The following is a 12,833-nucleotide window of genomic DNA, read 5'->3' as shown; positions in this document are numbered from 1 at the left end:
CGCCAAGGGGGCGCAGGTTTCTCAGGCGAGCCACAAACACTGCAGCAGGTATCAGGTGGAACCTCCTCCTCCTCCTGCTCCTCAGAGGAGGAAGAGGAGGAGCGGCGTGCTCACACTGCATACAGGTACTGGCTGTGCTCACACACAAAGCTGTGAACGGAGCCGTTAAACCTTGATCCTCCCCTTCGGGCTCGCATGAGAGCTGCAGGATGAGGTGAGGGGAAACAGTCGGTGTGAAATGTGGCGGCGTAAGCCGAGAGCCTGTTTGGTAACCGACGCTGGTGTTCAGAGGGCATTGTTCGGAGTCACGGGCCTTCACCTGGACGGCATCAAACAACAACAACCACCACGAAGGCTGTGTGAATAATGAAAGCACAGCAGTCACGCCAAGACAACAAAAACATGGAAACCCAAATGAAAAAGATTCTTTCAGCCTTTTGATGATGGAAGTCCAAACAGGTGTGGCCTAAAAATTCAGTAAAGGTGATCGGACGTCTGTTCCGACGACTCGGGTCGGTCATCTACTGATCAATTAATTAAAGACAAGACAAAGTGTCATTTTCTAGAACATAGTTTCTGCAGAGCGGCAGGGGTCATTAGAAAAGGAAACTTTCTTACTGTATGTCCCCCAGTGTCAGAAAAAGGCCTCAAGAACATGTTAAAAACACCATTTTCATGGGTTAGGGGAGTTCAAAGGCATTTCTTGATATGGCCATCAGTAAAAGTCCAACTCAGCTTCAAACTGACAAACACATACGGTGACCTCACAGCAACAGGATCCCTGAGAACGTACAGAATTTCTTTAGAAAATGTTTTACAGCTTTGAGGAACAGAGCTACAGATCCACCTGAAGCTGTGGAAATGGACACAGATTCTGCTGGTGGGAGTATGATGGTATGGAGTGCTTTAACTGCCGGTGGAAACGGAATCCGCTCAGTCTGGAGTCTGCAGACTCGTCTTACCAAACGCGCTTGTGTCTCCACGAAGCCCAGAAACGGCGTGAAATCTTGAGACGTTCCTGCAGCGTTCGTGTGGTGTTTTTTTTTGTTCCTGATGTTTGTGCACGCTTTCTTGTTTTTCGGAGACCTTCCTCCAGCGTTCGACAACTGTCCGAAGTTCATTGGGTCACGGTGTTTTTCCTCCCAGCCGGCTGTGGAGTTTTACTAGTCGCAGCACAAACGAGGTTGTCATGTCGGCCTCATTCTTTGCCCTGAAACACCTACAAAAGAAGGTCCTCTTGCCTGGTGGGATGAATGCAGAGGCCCTCCCACTGTTTCCCCACCATTGTTTCCTTGTTGTTACACAGAGCGTGATGCATGTGATGGATGTCAGACAGCCCCTCCGCCTGTGTCCTCCTGACAAAGAAGAACACACACACACCAAGGCAAACGCACACACTCCCAGCCGGACTTTAGGCCTAAAGTCCCACCTGCAGTGATCAGCTGATCGTTTCTGTGACCTTGAAGGATCCAGATGCTTTGTTGGCCGAACTGATGCTTTATGTTCTAACTTAAGATCCAAATGATTTACAAGCAGCTTCAAAATTTAAACCTTTTGAATGAAGACTGATCTTTAGATCTCTGATGAAAGGAGGAAGAAAAGCGGCAAACAGACATCTCAAGTCTGCTGAGCGAGGACCAGGTGGAAAACAGTCATAGAAAGCCAGAAACCTGGCCTCCAAACCAGCTTTACCCTGGAAATGACCTCAGCTCTTCTAATCGTCATCAGATGCAACGAAGCTTTTCTGCTTGTTTTGTGAGTTTGTGTGTTTGAAACACAGAAAAGTGAAAGGCTTTGACAGCTTGAGCGGTTGCCGTGACGCTGCTGTGGGAGAGAAGCGTCTCCGTTGTTGAGGTCCCGCTTTGGTCAGACGGGTTAAACGTCATTTTGTCATTTAAAAAAAGAAGCCACAAGACCGCTTATGTAAAGGACGGATGCAAAAGTTATCACTCTGATCTTCTTTTCATCTGTTTTCAAAGCTCTCCCAGTCGGTCAAAACGGCGAGCAGACCTGAGTTTTTCTGGAATAATCCATCCCTACACTTTAGATCCAGATTCCAGCTCAAACGAGTGAAAAACAAAGACGTTCATGGATCTATTTGTCTGCAGGTGGATGCATCAGAATGGGGGCGGAGCAGGGAGCTTGTGGCCCCGCCCAACCTATTTTTCTACGTCAAAAATATGATTTTTTTTAACCTGCATCTTTTCATCTGCTCCTGATTCACAACCATTTGAATAAAGAAATGCTCAGAAATGCAATTTGAAGCTTAATTTTTTTTAAATAAATGTCCTCCATCATCAGAAAACTGTCGCAAGAAAATAGTGAAAACACCAAAAGGACCATGAATTTGCTGGTCTCCCTGTTTGCAGCTCAGAAGTTGCATAAAAGTTGACAAGTGGAGATCATTTACTGTGGGAAAACTTGCAGAAGTGACTTAATAAATTGACATCATATTTATCTCCTCATCTTTGGGAGAAAGGTTCTGCTTTGAAGTGGTGCCGGCCTGAACGCAGGCTTTCACCGGCGCTCCTGCGTGGTTACATTTGTGGAGTCGGTATTTTAACAGAGCGGAGTTTTTCTTCCTCCGCCTCCTGGGGTGGAGCGGTTTGTGAGGCTGCGGAGCCTCGTTTTGTCAAGTTAGTTGAACTTTCACAAAACCAGCTTTGCAATAAATCTGGGGCTTCGTCCGGGCTCCCCGTGCGTTTTCAGCCCCGATGGAGCCCACAGGGCTCCGTAACACCCCCTTCCCCCCCGGCCCTGCATGACAATGGTACCAGCAGTTACCCAGGAGACGGCCCTTTCATTAGCTGTGAGATAAAAAAGATGTATTCCCTGTAGCTCCTGTGTCCACTTCGTCTCGTCTTGTAGATAAGCTTCAACTTCCAGGGAATGCTTCATTTTGGATTTCAGGGCGTCCGGGAATACCAGCCGGGGTTGTGGGGCAACAAAGAGAGTCGGATCCGACTGCAGAGCTGCTCCTGAGAACGGAGAGCATCATTAGTTTTCTGTGAGGAACATCCGTCTGAGCCTGAACAAAATGTGGAGGCTTTACCTCCTGTCACCTCAATTATCTGCCTTTGTTTGGTCCCCAAATCGAAACAGTTTCTCTCTGGTCAGCTTCTAACCACAGAAAAATCAGAAAGTCGGAGAGGACAGAGGCTTCACATCTTTAGGAATCATTCTTTCCTCTTTTTTTGCTTCACAAATATGAATCTGGACTTTTCCTCCTGGATTCTCTGCCATTTCAAGCAGTTTATGGCTGATCACAGCAATACAAGCTCCAATCATCATCCCTCCACCGCCGTGCCTGATTGCTTTGCATGAGCAGCCCAGCGTGAACATTTGTGGCACCAAAACCAAACATTGCCACTTTATTTTATGCAACGTTCAATAAGGTGTTCCACCTCTGTGCTGTTCCGCCGCAGCAGCTGCTTCTGTGTCGGCGAACAAGACCGGAGCCACAAACCAACCTCCATCCTCAGCCCTCAACGGATCTCCATCCAACGTTCAAGCAGTTGCTGTCACCAACCGATTGTGATGGATCCAAACTGCAGGAGGCATTTGAGAAATAAACTTCAACTGTTCAGATACGAGTGAAGGGGGGCAACCGAACAGACCCTCTGATCTGGATGGATGAACTGAAAGTCAGACATTAAAAGACCTACTCTGATCATCTTTTGTTGAATTCTCCAAAGTGTTACCAAAGATTGTGCTGTTTTGAGACAAATTAAAAAAAAAAATGCGTCAGACGTTCATCCAAAATAGACCTCTTAGTCGTGGACGGAACTGTTGGCACAAAGCAGCCCCCCTTCCCGTCACCTATTGCTGAGAGCTCTTTGTCTACACTGAGGGAAATGAACTTGAGCATTAGCCTGAACCCGCTGCGACTGACAGGCGGAGAGACAAAACATGACATGGAAACGTGACCATGTTGGTTTGGCGACTGTGAAAGCTCACCTGAACTTTGGTGCACTTGAAAGTGAAGAACGTGATCACAAAGACACAATCACACCGAGCTCCCCACGGAAGCTGGACTCACAACAAAATTGTGAAATGTTGCGATCGATTGTTTACGAAGTTATGGAAGTGTAGCTTGGAGAGATTTTCAGGGAATCAGCAGGACTATCCGGGTTTCTTCTTGTGTTTTTTGACGTCTTGATTGGCCGATATCTCCCCTGAGTGAGCAGAAATGAGTCATTCCAGGTCGTTTGGTCAGTCTTTGGTTTGCTTCTTAGACTGTTGTGTGTGAACGCAAACCAAACCAGACCAAAGTGGGAAACTTATTAGCATTTTCTGTCTTTTTTAACCGAGTTTGTGATGTCGGGAAGACAGAAAGTGGGACATGTGACCTCGGCTGTGGTCCATCCTCTGTTATTGGTCTGAACGTGCATTGCAAAATTCAAAACGTTTGATTGACAGATTTTGTGTAGCTCTCTTCCAATAAGCTCACTCCTAATTGGTGAGAGTGGTTGCCATAGAAACTCAATCCGACTCGGACCAATCACTGCTGACTGACGCTGTCTGGCTCCAACGTGGCGGCGTCCGTGTTGTGAAAATGTGATTATTTTCTATGGATATAACTATAACTATTTTCTATGGATGATGTCTCAATCGCTCAGTCCAGTTCTCAGGCACAGTCAATGGACTCGCAGCAGAGTTCACCTGCAACTGAGCAAAGATCATCAAAAAGACTCAGGAGTTCAGGTGAGATCTCACACCTGCAGCTGCATCGTTTCTTCCATGTAGCTTATCTATCATGAGGTGTGTTGCTGGTGTGTAGTTGTTTTGACCACTCCCACGTGTATTTTTGACCCTTTCCAGGTGTCTTTAATCTCAGCTCCAGGATCAGGATTATCTGGAGACCCTGATGTCCGTCGACGGCTCCTTCCACATGAGCCCCCATCAGCAGCTTTCTCATCATGGCGGTCACCCCAGGTGTTGGCGTTTATCACTTTCAGTTTGCGGCGTTTCTGTTTGGAAGAGGCTCTGAAGCTTCATGTTTCAGCAGCTCCTCTTACCGGCATCCGTCAGCAGCACAGCCTGCATCGGGTTACCGCGGCCTCTCATCTGACAGCACCGCCGCATTGCAATCACGAGCCCAGAGATCCAGCTGGAGAGCCAAGTCCAGCAGGTAATGGCGGTCCGGGGGGGCCTTCGGGGGGGGCTCGATCTTAGGGGTAGGGGGGGACATCAGCTCCCCTTTCCAGAAAAAACAAACAGCTCTGCCCGGATTGACAGGGCAGGATCCTGCTCTTCCAGGGAGTGTTGGGTTTCCATGATGGGGGAGTCGTGTTGCAGCTCTGCGTCAGTGTCGTTCAGGATCTGTGGGGGCGCCGCTTCTTCAATTGACTTCTGTGGCTGTTCATGGCGCCCGGCTAATCTGCGGCGGGGTCAGGGTCTGCAGTGGGGGGGGCGTGTGTGATATATGGGGCTGTGGGACGCTTGTACCCATTAGACCCCACACCAACCTAATGAGGTTCCACAGGTCCAAGTGCCACAAACAACAAAAGTCTGACTGAGAAGAGACAAAAGGCACCAGCCCCCCCATGGTCACCCCCCTCCCCTACTCACCACCGCCATATGATCACGACGATGAACGAGAAAAGACGTAAATCTCACAGCAGGCGTAAATCTCTGAGAATAAAAACAAGCAAAAAGAAACAGGAAGTCTGAAACGGCAGCGAAAAAAATGAAACGGCGCCGTTTGAGGATTTAAGCTTCAGATCAGGACGAGTTTTGGTTGAAATGAGACGAGTTTGTTTGGGAGGAAATCCTCAAACTCTGATCATCTTTTGATCTATTGTCTTTGGATCATGATGAAGTCGTTTTTAGCCAAAATAAGACAAAAAACCGGAGTCATTTTTTCTAGGACAAACATTCTGCAGAGCAGCTGGAGTTCATCAGAAATTCACCACTGAGTTGTGGGCGGGGCTACTGGTGCTGAGTAAGCCCGCCCCCATATCCCGTCATCTAACTGTTTACACGCACTCCCGCTAGCTTACAGCCCCTCACACCCCCCCAACCTAACCAGAATCCAAGTCAGGCGAGGAAAACAAAGACGTTTGTGGATCTATTTGTCCACAAGTGGATGCATGAAAGGGGCGGAGCAGGGAGCTTGAGGCCCCGCCCAGTATGTCTTTTTTAAGTGGCATTTATACAGTTGATCCGTTTTCACAATGATTTGAATAAAGAAATACTCAGAAATGCCGTTTTAATCATAATTTTCTTCATATATGAAGAAAAAATGCCACAAGAACATGTTAAAACACAATTTTCATCAGAGTGGCTCTTTAAAATTTTAAAAAGGGCTTCAGCCTGAAACGATCAGACTAAATGGAGTAGTTCCAGCTGTTATTCAAATTGCAAAAAACAAAAAATGAGAAAGAAAATAAAAACAAAATTTGGATTAAAACTAAAACGACATTTATTTTGGTTCCAAAGAGGACAGAAAAAAGAAAGTTCTCTGGTGAAAACAAAACTGCTGAATAAAATCGATTCAAGTCAAACAAAAGTAAATCAAACGATGTTATTGTTTTTAGTAAAGCAAACGTTTCTGCTAAAAAATGAGACTATTACTAGAAAAAAACACTTGTGAATAAATGAAATGATGAGAGGAAAACAAAGTTTTTTTTTTAAATGACTTAAAGTCCGACGGGAGCATCTTCAGATTCTTCCTCTGAGGAACCTGAACGTCAAACACAAACTCAAATCTTTGAAACAAAAGCTGGAAATCATCTCAGTTAGACCCAAGCAGGAAAAAAGGCTTTTATTTTGAAAGTAAAGTGGATTAAAGGAACAGACTGAATGCAGACAGCGTCTAACAGGAACATCCGCTTCCATCATCTGAGGAGTCGGTGGTCTGGATTTGACCACGGTGGGTTTGTGTAACAAGTGTGTTGACCTGAAAATACACAAAGTGCAAACACAAAGTCCTGCAGCTGAAAATTCTCTGACATGATGGTTGAATTCTGGCTGCATCTGAAGGTCCACAGGCAACAGCAGCAACACAACGAGACGCGCTGGCAGCAGTGAAGCAGAACCGCTGAACTCTGCCGCCCTGTCGAGTCTCAGTGCTGCTCTCGCCACATGGAAGGTCGGGTATTCATTGACAGGGCGCCGCCGCCGCCGCCGCATTTCTGCAACCTAAGTCTATCTAAGGAGGGTTTCGCCTCCAGCTGTTTTACGTCCGATCCGCCAAACTCCCCTTTGCTGCTCTGGAATCTATCAGCTAAGTGAGACAAATGTTTCTAAACACAAACAAACAGTTCACTCTTATTCAGATGGAAAATGAAATCAGAAAAGAGGTTAGAGGGGTTAATATAAAAAAGCATAGAGCAGAGCTAACCCCACACCAAGACCAACACAGAAAAACACTCCAGAGGGACTTTTGGCAAACGTCTCATCGTCCGTCTTCTGAGGGAAGCGTCGTGGTGACGGTGATGAGCCGCGAGCAGAGGAAGACTCTGAAAATCCCAGAGTTGGCGTCACACCCTCAGATGTTCCGCAAACAGACGTGAACGAATCTTCTTCCAAAATGCATGAAACACGTCGCCATGTAAACAGACACCATGTTGAAGGCCTGGCCACACCAGAACAGAAAACCGGCTCCAACCGTGAAACCAGAACTATTGTGGTTGTTTTTCTACTTTGACCGCTCAGGTTTGCCACCATCTGGTTGTTGTTGTTTTTATTTTTTCTCCTGATTTTGCGAATTAAGGAAAACTAGAACTTGAATCAACTCATAACTGCACTCCACAGAGGACAGAACATCTGCATTCAGGCTCCAAATACTTGGAATTAAGTGGAGTTTTCCACTTCCAACATCTCCTTCAACATCTACCGGCCAGTCAAACTCTATGCAGACGATATGATGACGATAGACGTAACCGCAGAGAATGCTGCAGTAAACAAACGTATTTGACGTTTGTTTGTGGTGAAAACTTGACGAGGATAACTGACAATCCGGACCGGTAATCTCAGAGATTGGGTTTCCATAACTTCCTGTTTCTGGTGTGTCCAGGCCGGTTTCAGGTTAGACTCAACAACGTTTCAGGTCAACGCCTGCTGCTTGTCGTGGCATCTTTCTTCTGTGGTCATGAGGATGTTTCCCCACCTGCATGAAAACTCTTCTTTTCCTGAACAGGAGAACGAGAGTCAATTCAGATTTAAAAATATTCCCTGTAGATCTGATGAGGGTTTGAGCTGCAGTTATTCCTCAGAGGAGGGGGTCCATCTGGCCGCTGGGATCTCCATGTAAAGAGTCTCCCAGGTCGAACAGCTGATCCAGATTGGAGTTACAGAGGAAGTTGGCCTGACTTTGCTCCTCCTCTTCTTCTCCTGGCCAGGGAGTCTCCAGGAAGGCTGTGGCGAGAAGGGTCTCCTCGTCAAAGTCAGGCACATTACTCCTTTGATCGGCCGTCGTTCCTGCCGGAGCTTCGCCGGCTGCAACCTGGCCCCCCCTCGCTGTCAGGGCCTCTTCTTTCAGGATGGGGCTCAGAGGCCCCTCTTCATCCAGGCTGAGCTCCCCGCTGAGCGCTGAGTCCAGCAGGGCATCCCAGTCGAAGTCGCCCTCCAGAGGTCCCACCTGCTTCTGCTCCTCCCCACAGAGGAGGGGGGAGCTGGAGCCCCGGAACCCTCTGGTGCCGCCATTCCTGGATCCAAACGGATTTTTCCTCTTTTTCCCTCTTCTTCCCCTCACCACCGGCCAGGCCCCCAGCATCGTCCCCTCGGCCAGACGGGGGTTCCAGCTCTGGTCGGCACCGGTCACCTCCTCCAACCCCTGCATGAGGCTCGGGGCATGTGGGTTGAAGTCCAGGCCGTCCGCCAGGGGGCAGGGGGTGCTGGAGCGTGGCTGCAGGTGGATGTGGAGTCTGCTCTGCAGGGCGGGGTTGATCTGGACCGGGGGCATCCGCCTCTTCTTGTGGGAACCGCTGAGGAGGTGTTCGGCGTACTGCGGGTCGATCTTCCAGAAGCCCCCTTTGCCCGGCTCGTCCTTCTGCCGGGGGACTTTGATGAAGCACTTGTTGAGCGACAGGTTGTGTCGGATGGAGTTCTGAAACACACAAGATGTTCTGAGTGAGAGTCCCCCTCTGAACCTGTCTGCCTGCATCCTATTAGCATCTCTGTGCCCCCCCCCCCCATCCTGCTGGCCCTCCTCCCTGAAGTCCAAACAGAGCCGTGAGCTGCCGACCTCTGTTAAATATTATCTGCCCCGTGTTCAGACTTACAATAACAAAATGCTCTTAAGTGTCTGAGTCCCACAGAACAGCTAACGGCTTCATCAATCATTTATCCAAGAAAATTAAACTTTTCTGGAACATTCCTGACGGGAATTCTTCTCCTCCAAACTCCAAATAATCAAACCAAAAACAAAATAGTGTGATATAGCCTAACACCTGCAGGCTCACTCTGCCTCAAGTCTCGCGCACAGACTCAATGTCACACCATCTGAGGGGCGCGCGCGTTTCCTGCTGTGCATGCACGTGCCGGTGTACCTGCCAGGTGGGGTCCGCGTGGCGGTAGTAGCAGAAGTTGTCTGTGATCCACTTGTAGATGCAGGACAGCGTGATCTTGCTCTTCTTGCTGGCCTGCATCGCCATGCAGATCAGGGTGGCGTAGGAGAACGGCGGCTTGACGCGCGCGTTGTTCCGGTAATCCGCGCCGTCCGGCGTCAGTCCGCGCGCCACGACGCCGGGCTGGATCCTGCTGTAGGACGCGGCCGTGGGCTTCCCCGGGGTCAGGGGCATCCCCATGGACGCGGGGTCCCCGGCCAGGGGGGAAGCGGGCGCGTCCAACCCCAGCTGCTGTCCGAAAAAGTGGGGCTGCTGGTGCGCGTGCTGCGGAACGTTGGCGCCGAGGATGGAGAAGTCCTGCAGCCACTGCAGGCTGGTCAGGCTGTCATCCAGGTTGTCGGAGCCGCACCAGCTGCTGCTGCTGCTGCTGCTGCTGCTGCTGCTGCTGCTGCTGCTGCTGCAGCTCCCGGCGGCGTCCCGCTCCTCCGCCTGCGCCGCGGCGGTCACCACCTCCTCCTCCAGCACCACCGAGCCTTCGGGCCAGGGGTCCGCGCAGCTGAGTGACAGCATCGCTCTATCCTTCCCCCCCTGCCACCGCCTGACAAGACCAACATTAACATCAGCTCCAGCACGGCGCAGATGAGAAAACAGAAGCAGTTTGGGCAAAAACACTGCGGTTCTTTTTTAAATGTTCCCGAATAAAGCAGGAAATTTGAGCTAAAACCGCATTAAACTTTAATGGTTCTTTTTCTTTAACACCAGAACTTTCCTGTGGACCTCATGCGTAATGACGCAGAACGGCCTCCTCTCCGAACTCTTAATGATCACGAGGCGTAAAAGACGTTTAAAAAAACCTTTAAAATTGTTAACAGTGATAAATGTTATATTAAAAATATTATATATAGAGAGAGTATATTTTCTTTCATATTGTAGAAACTGTTGTGCCTAAAATCCATGTTTGTGTGTTTAGACAGTGAGGTTAATATTGCAAACGAAATAAAACCGTTGGATCGTGTTCAAGGAACCGATTTTAAATAAATGTAATTAGTCAGCTGGAGTTGTCCCTTCTGATCACTTTTGGATCATTCTAACAGTCACACTCACCTCGGAACTGCTGTTTTCTCTCAAAAACCTTTAAATTCTAAACCGGCTGCGCTCGGCGATCCTCGGTCTGCGCACCGCGCATCTGCCGCCTGCACGCGCGTCCTCGACCGAGAACAGGATCCGTGCTCTCCTGCGCTGCTCGTCCTCCTCTCCGCGCGGGTGTCAGCGGGCTCCGCCGGGGGGGGGACAGTTTAATACCTGGTGCAGGAGGTTTGTCCGGGAGCCATAGAAACGATACACTCCCCCTGTAAACAGCTTCAAGCGCCCCCATTGGCCGGCTGGTTGCCATGGAGCTTCATTTTTAATCACCCTAAAGTCAGCCGAGGCTGGAGGTCCTCAGAGTGAGGCCCGGGGCCCCGCGGGGCCATCCTAGAGGATCTACACTTCTTCTTTTTTAATGTTATTTTATTTTTTAATAAAAGATGGAGAGTAAAATAAAAAAATTAAAATAAAATAAATATTGGAAAATTAATTGGAAAGATGGTTTTCTATTAAAATCCTTGAATTTTCTCTTTTTAAATTAGTAAAACTGTTCAGTTTAATTTATCGCAGTAGAACTTTTTTGTCTTAATTTCGTCACTTCTGACGCCTCCAACAGGTTTTTTACCAAATTATTATCTTTTTAACCGCATGGATTTTTTTTACTAGATGACAAACTATTAAAGGTCATTTTTGTTCTTCTCATTTTCTGTCTTTCAGAGAAGCCCGGCCCCTGCAGGAGGAAGACAAAGCTAAATAACAATAAAACAAAAGTTGAACAGTTCCTGATGGCGCTAAAAGACAAAGATGACTTTCCTCGCTGCAGGTTCTGTCCAGCTCTGGCCTGGAGGTTTTAACGAGCCTCTCCGTTGGATGTTTCAGGAGGAGGCGAGTGCGAAGGAATGCACTTTTGTTCATAAGACAGAAAAGGCAGAGAAAGGCCAAACAAAAAAGGTTTGGCTCATCTAACGTTCTATTAGTGTGGCTGAGTGGTTTCCTGAGGCTCCTCACAAAGCCACTGTAAAGCAATAAAAGGCCTCCTGCTCCCTGTGGGCCTGACGAGGAGCGCCGTGTGCTGCTGACAGCTGTGGACACAGCCTGATGATGCCCACGGCTGCTCCTCACTCAGCCTCCTCCTCCAAAATAAAAGAATCAACTCAAACAAATATCAAACCTTTACTTTCTAAATGACAGAAGATATGCTTCCTGAATGAAGAAAAATAGGAGAACTTAAGGCCGAAATCATTCTACGAATAAATGACCTCGGAAAGTAAAGTCCGGTGTTTCTAAAGACAGAATAACAGGAGAAAGAGAGTGAAAAAAGATGAAAAAGTCTGTCTGCCGTCTGCCATCAAAGTCTGAGGAATCATCTTAAATCTTTCTTCTGAGGATGTTTGACCCACCAATGCCGAGAGAGATGAGATGATGACACTGTGGTAAAAAAAAAAGCGCAGAGAAAGATTCCAAAATGTTTCAGGAAAATGGGTTTGTTAGCAGATGTTGTTGATGAACACAAGAGGGCGCCAAAGTTCACCAAACATCTGGACTCTCCTCCTCTTCAGCTTTCTCCTCTGTTCTTCCAAGAAAGAAAAGATTGTTTGGAGGAGAAACTCACCTGTTGTTGCTTCTGCTAAAGCGGACCTGCTTTAGAACTTCACCTTCAGCGTTTTGACCCAAAGTCATTAAAATATTAGATGGTTGGGGTGTAATGATTAATGGACGTGGTCAGTTTATCCAACCAGATTGATCTGTCTTAGGCAAGATGTTGATCAAATCCACTCATGCATCATAAAATTGTTTTTAGTGGAAAACAACATTTGGATTGAGACACGGTATAGTTTTATTTTACAATCATGTCAACAACTATACCATCACGACACAAATGTGATGTCAGCAAAAAATGATCGGTCCATCATTCCAGTGGAAACAGCGCATTTGACCATGTGACCATGCCGTGTGCTGGAGCAGTGTGTGCTCACCTGCTGAATTATTCAGTCGGCTGGCAGGAGCTGAAGATGAGCTCTCACATGATAGGAAGATTAGTGCCGCTCCATGAGGAGGAGAGCGCTGCAGGAGCGTGAAGACACAAGATGATCACGTTTCAAACGGAAACAAAAGCTTTCAAGAACTGAAGCTCATTGTCATCTTTGGGTGGAATATTTTAGCTGAAATGAGAAAGCTGCAACAAAAGTACCGTGTTGGTACAGAAACCTCAAAATTATCTATTAAAAAACTGTT

The 12,833-nt window shown here is 47.8% G+C and overlaps 1 protein-coding gene across 2 annotated transcripts; it reads right to left on the bottom strand.

Moving 5' to 3' along the window:
- Positions 1-6,750: 6,750 nt before the first annotated feature.
- foxj1 (forkhead box J1) lies at positions 6,751-11,048 on the bottom strand. Of its 2 annotated transcripts, NM_001160461.1 has the most exon segments (4): positions 8,216-9,052; positions 9,495-9,529; positions 9,605-9,924; positions 9,982-10,082. In NM_001160461.1, coding segments are annotated over 4 exon segments (1,293 nt in total).
- Positions 11,049-12,833: the final 1,785 nt, after the last annotated feature.

Source organism: Oryzias latipes, chromosome 8 (assembly GCF_002234675.1).
Source record: "Oryzias latipes chromosome 8, ASM223467v1".
NCBI lineage: Eukaryota > Metazoa > Chordata > Actinopteri > Beloniformes > Adrianichthyidae > Oryzias > Oryzias latipes.
This window is presented reverse-complemented; position numbering and strand designations above follow the sequence as displayed.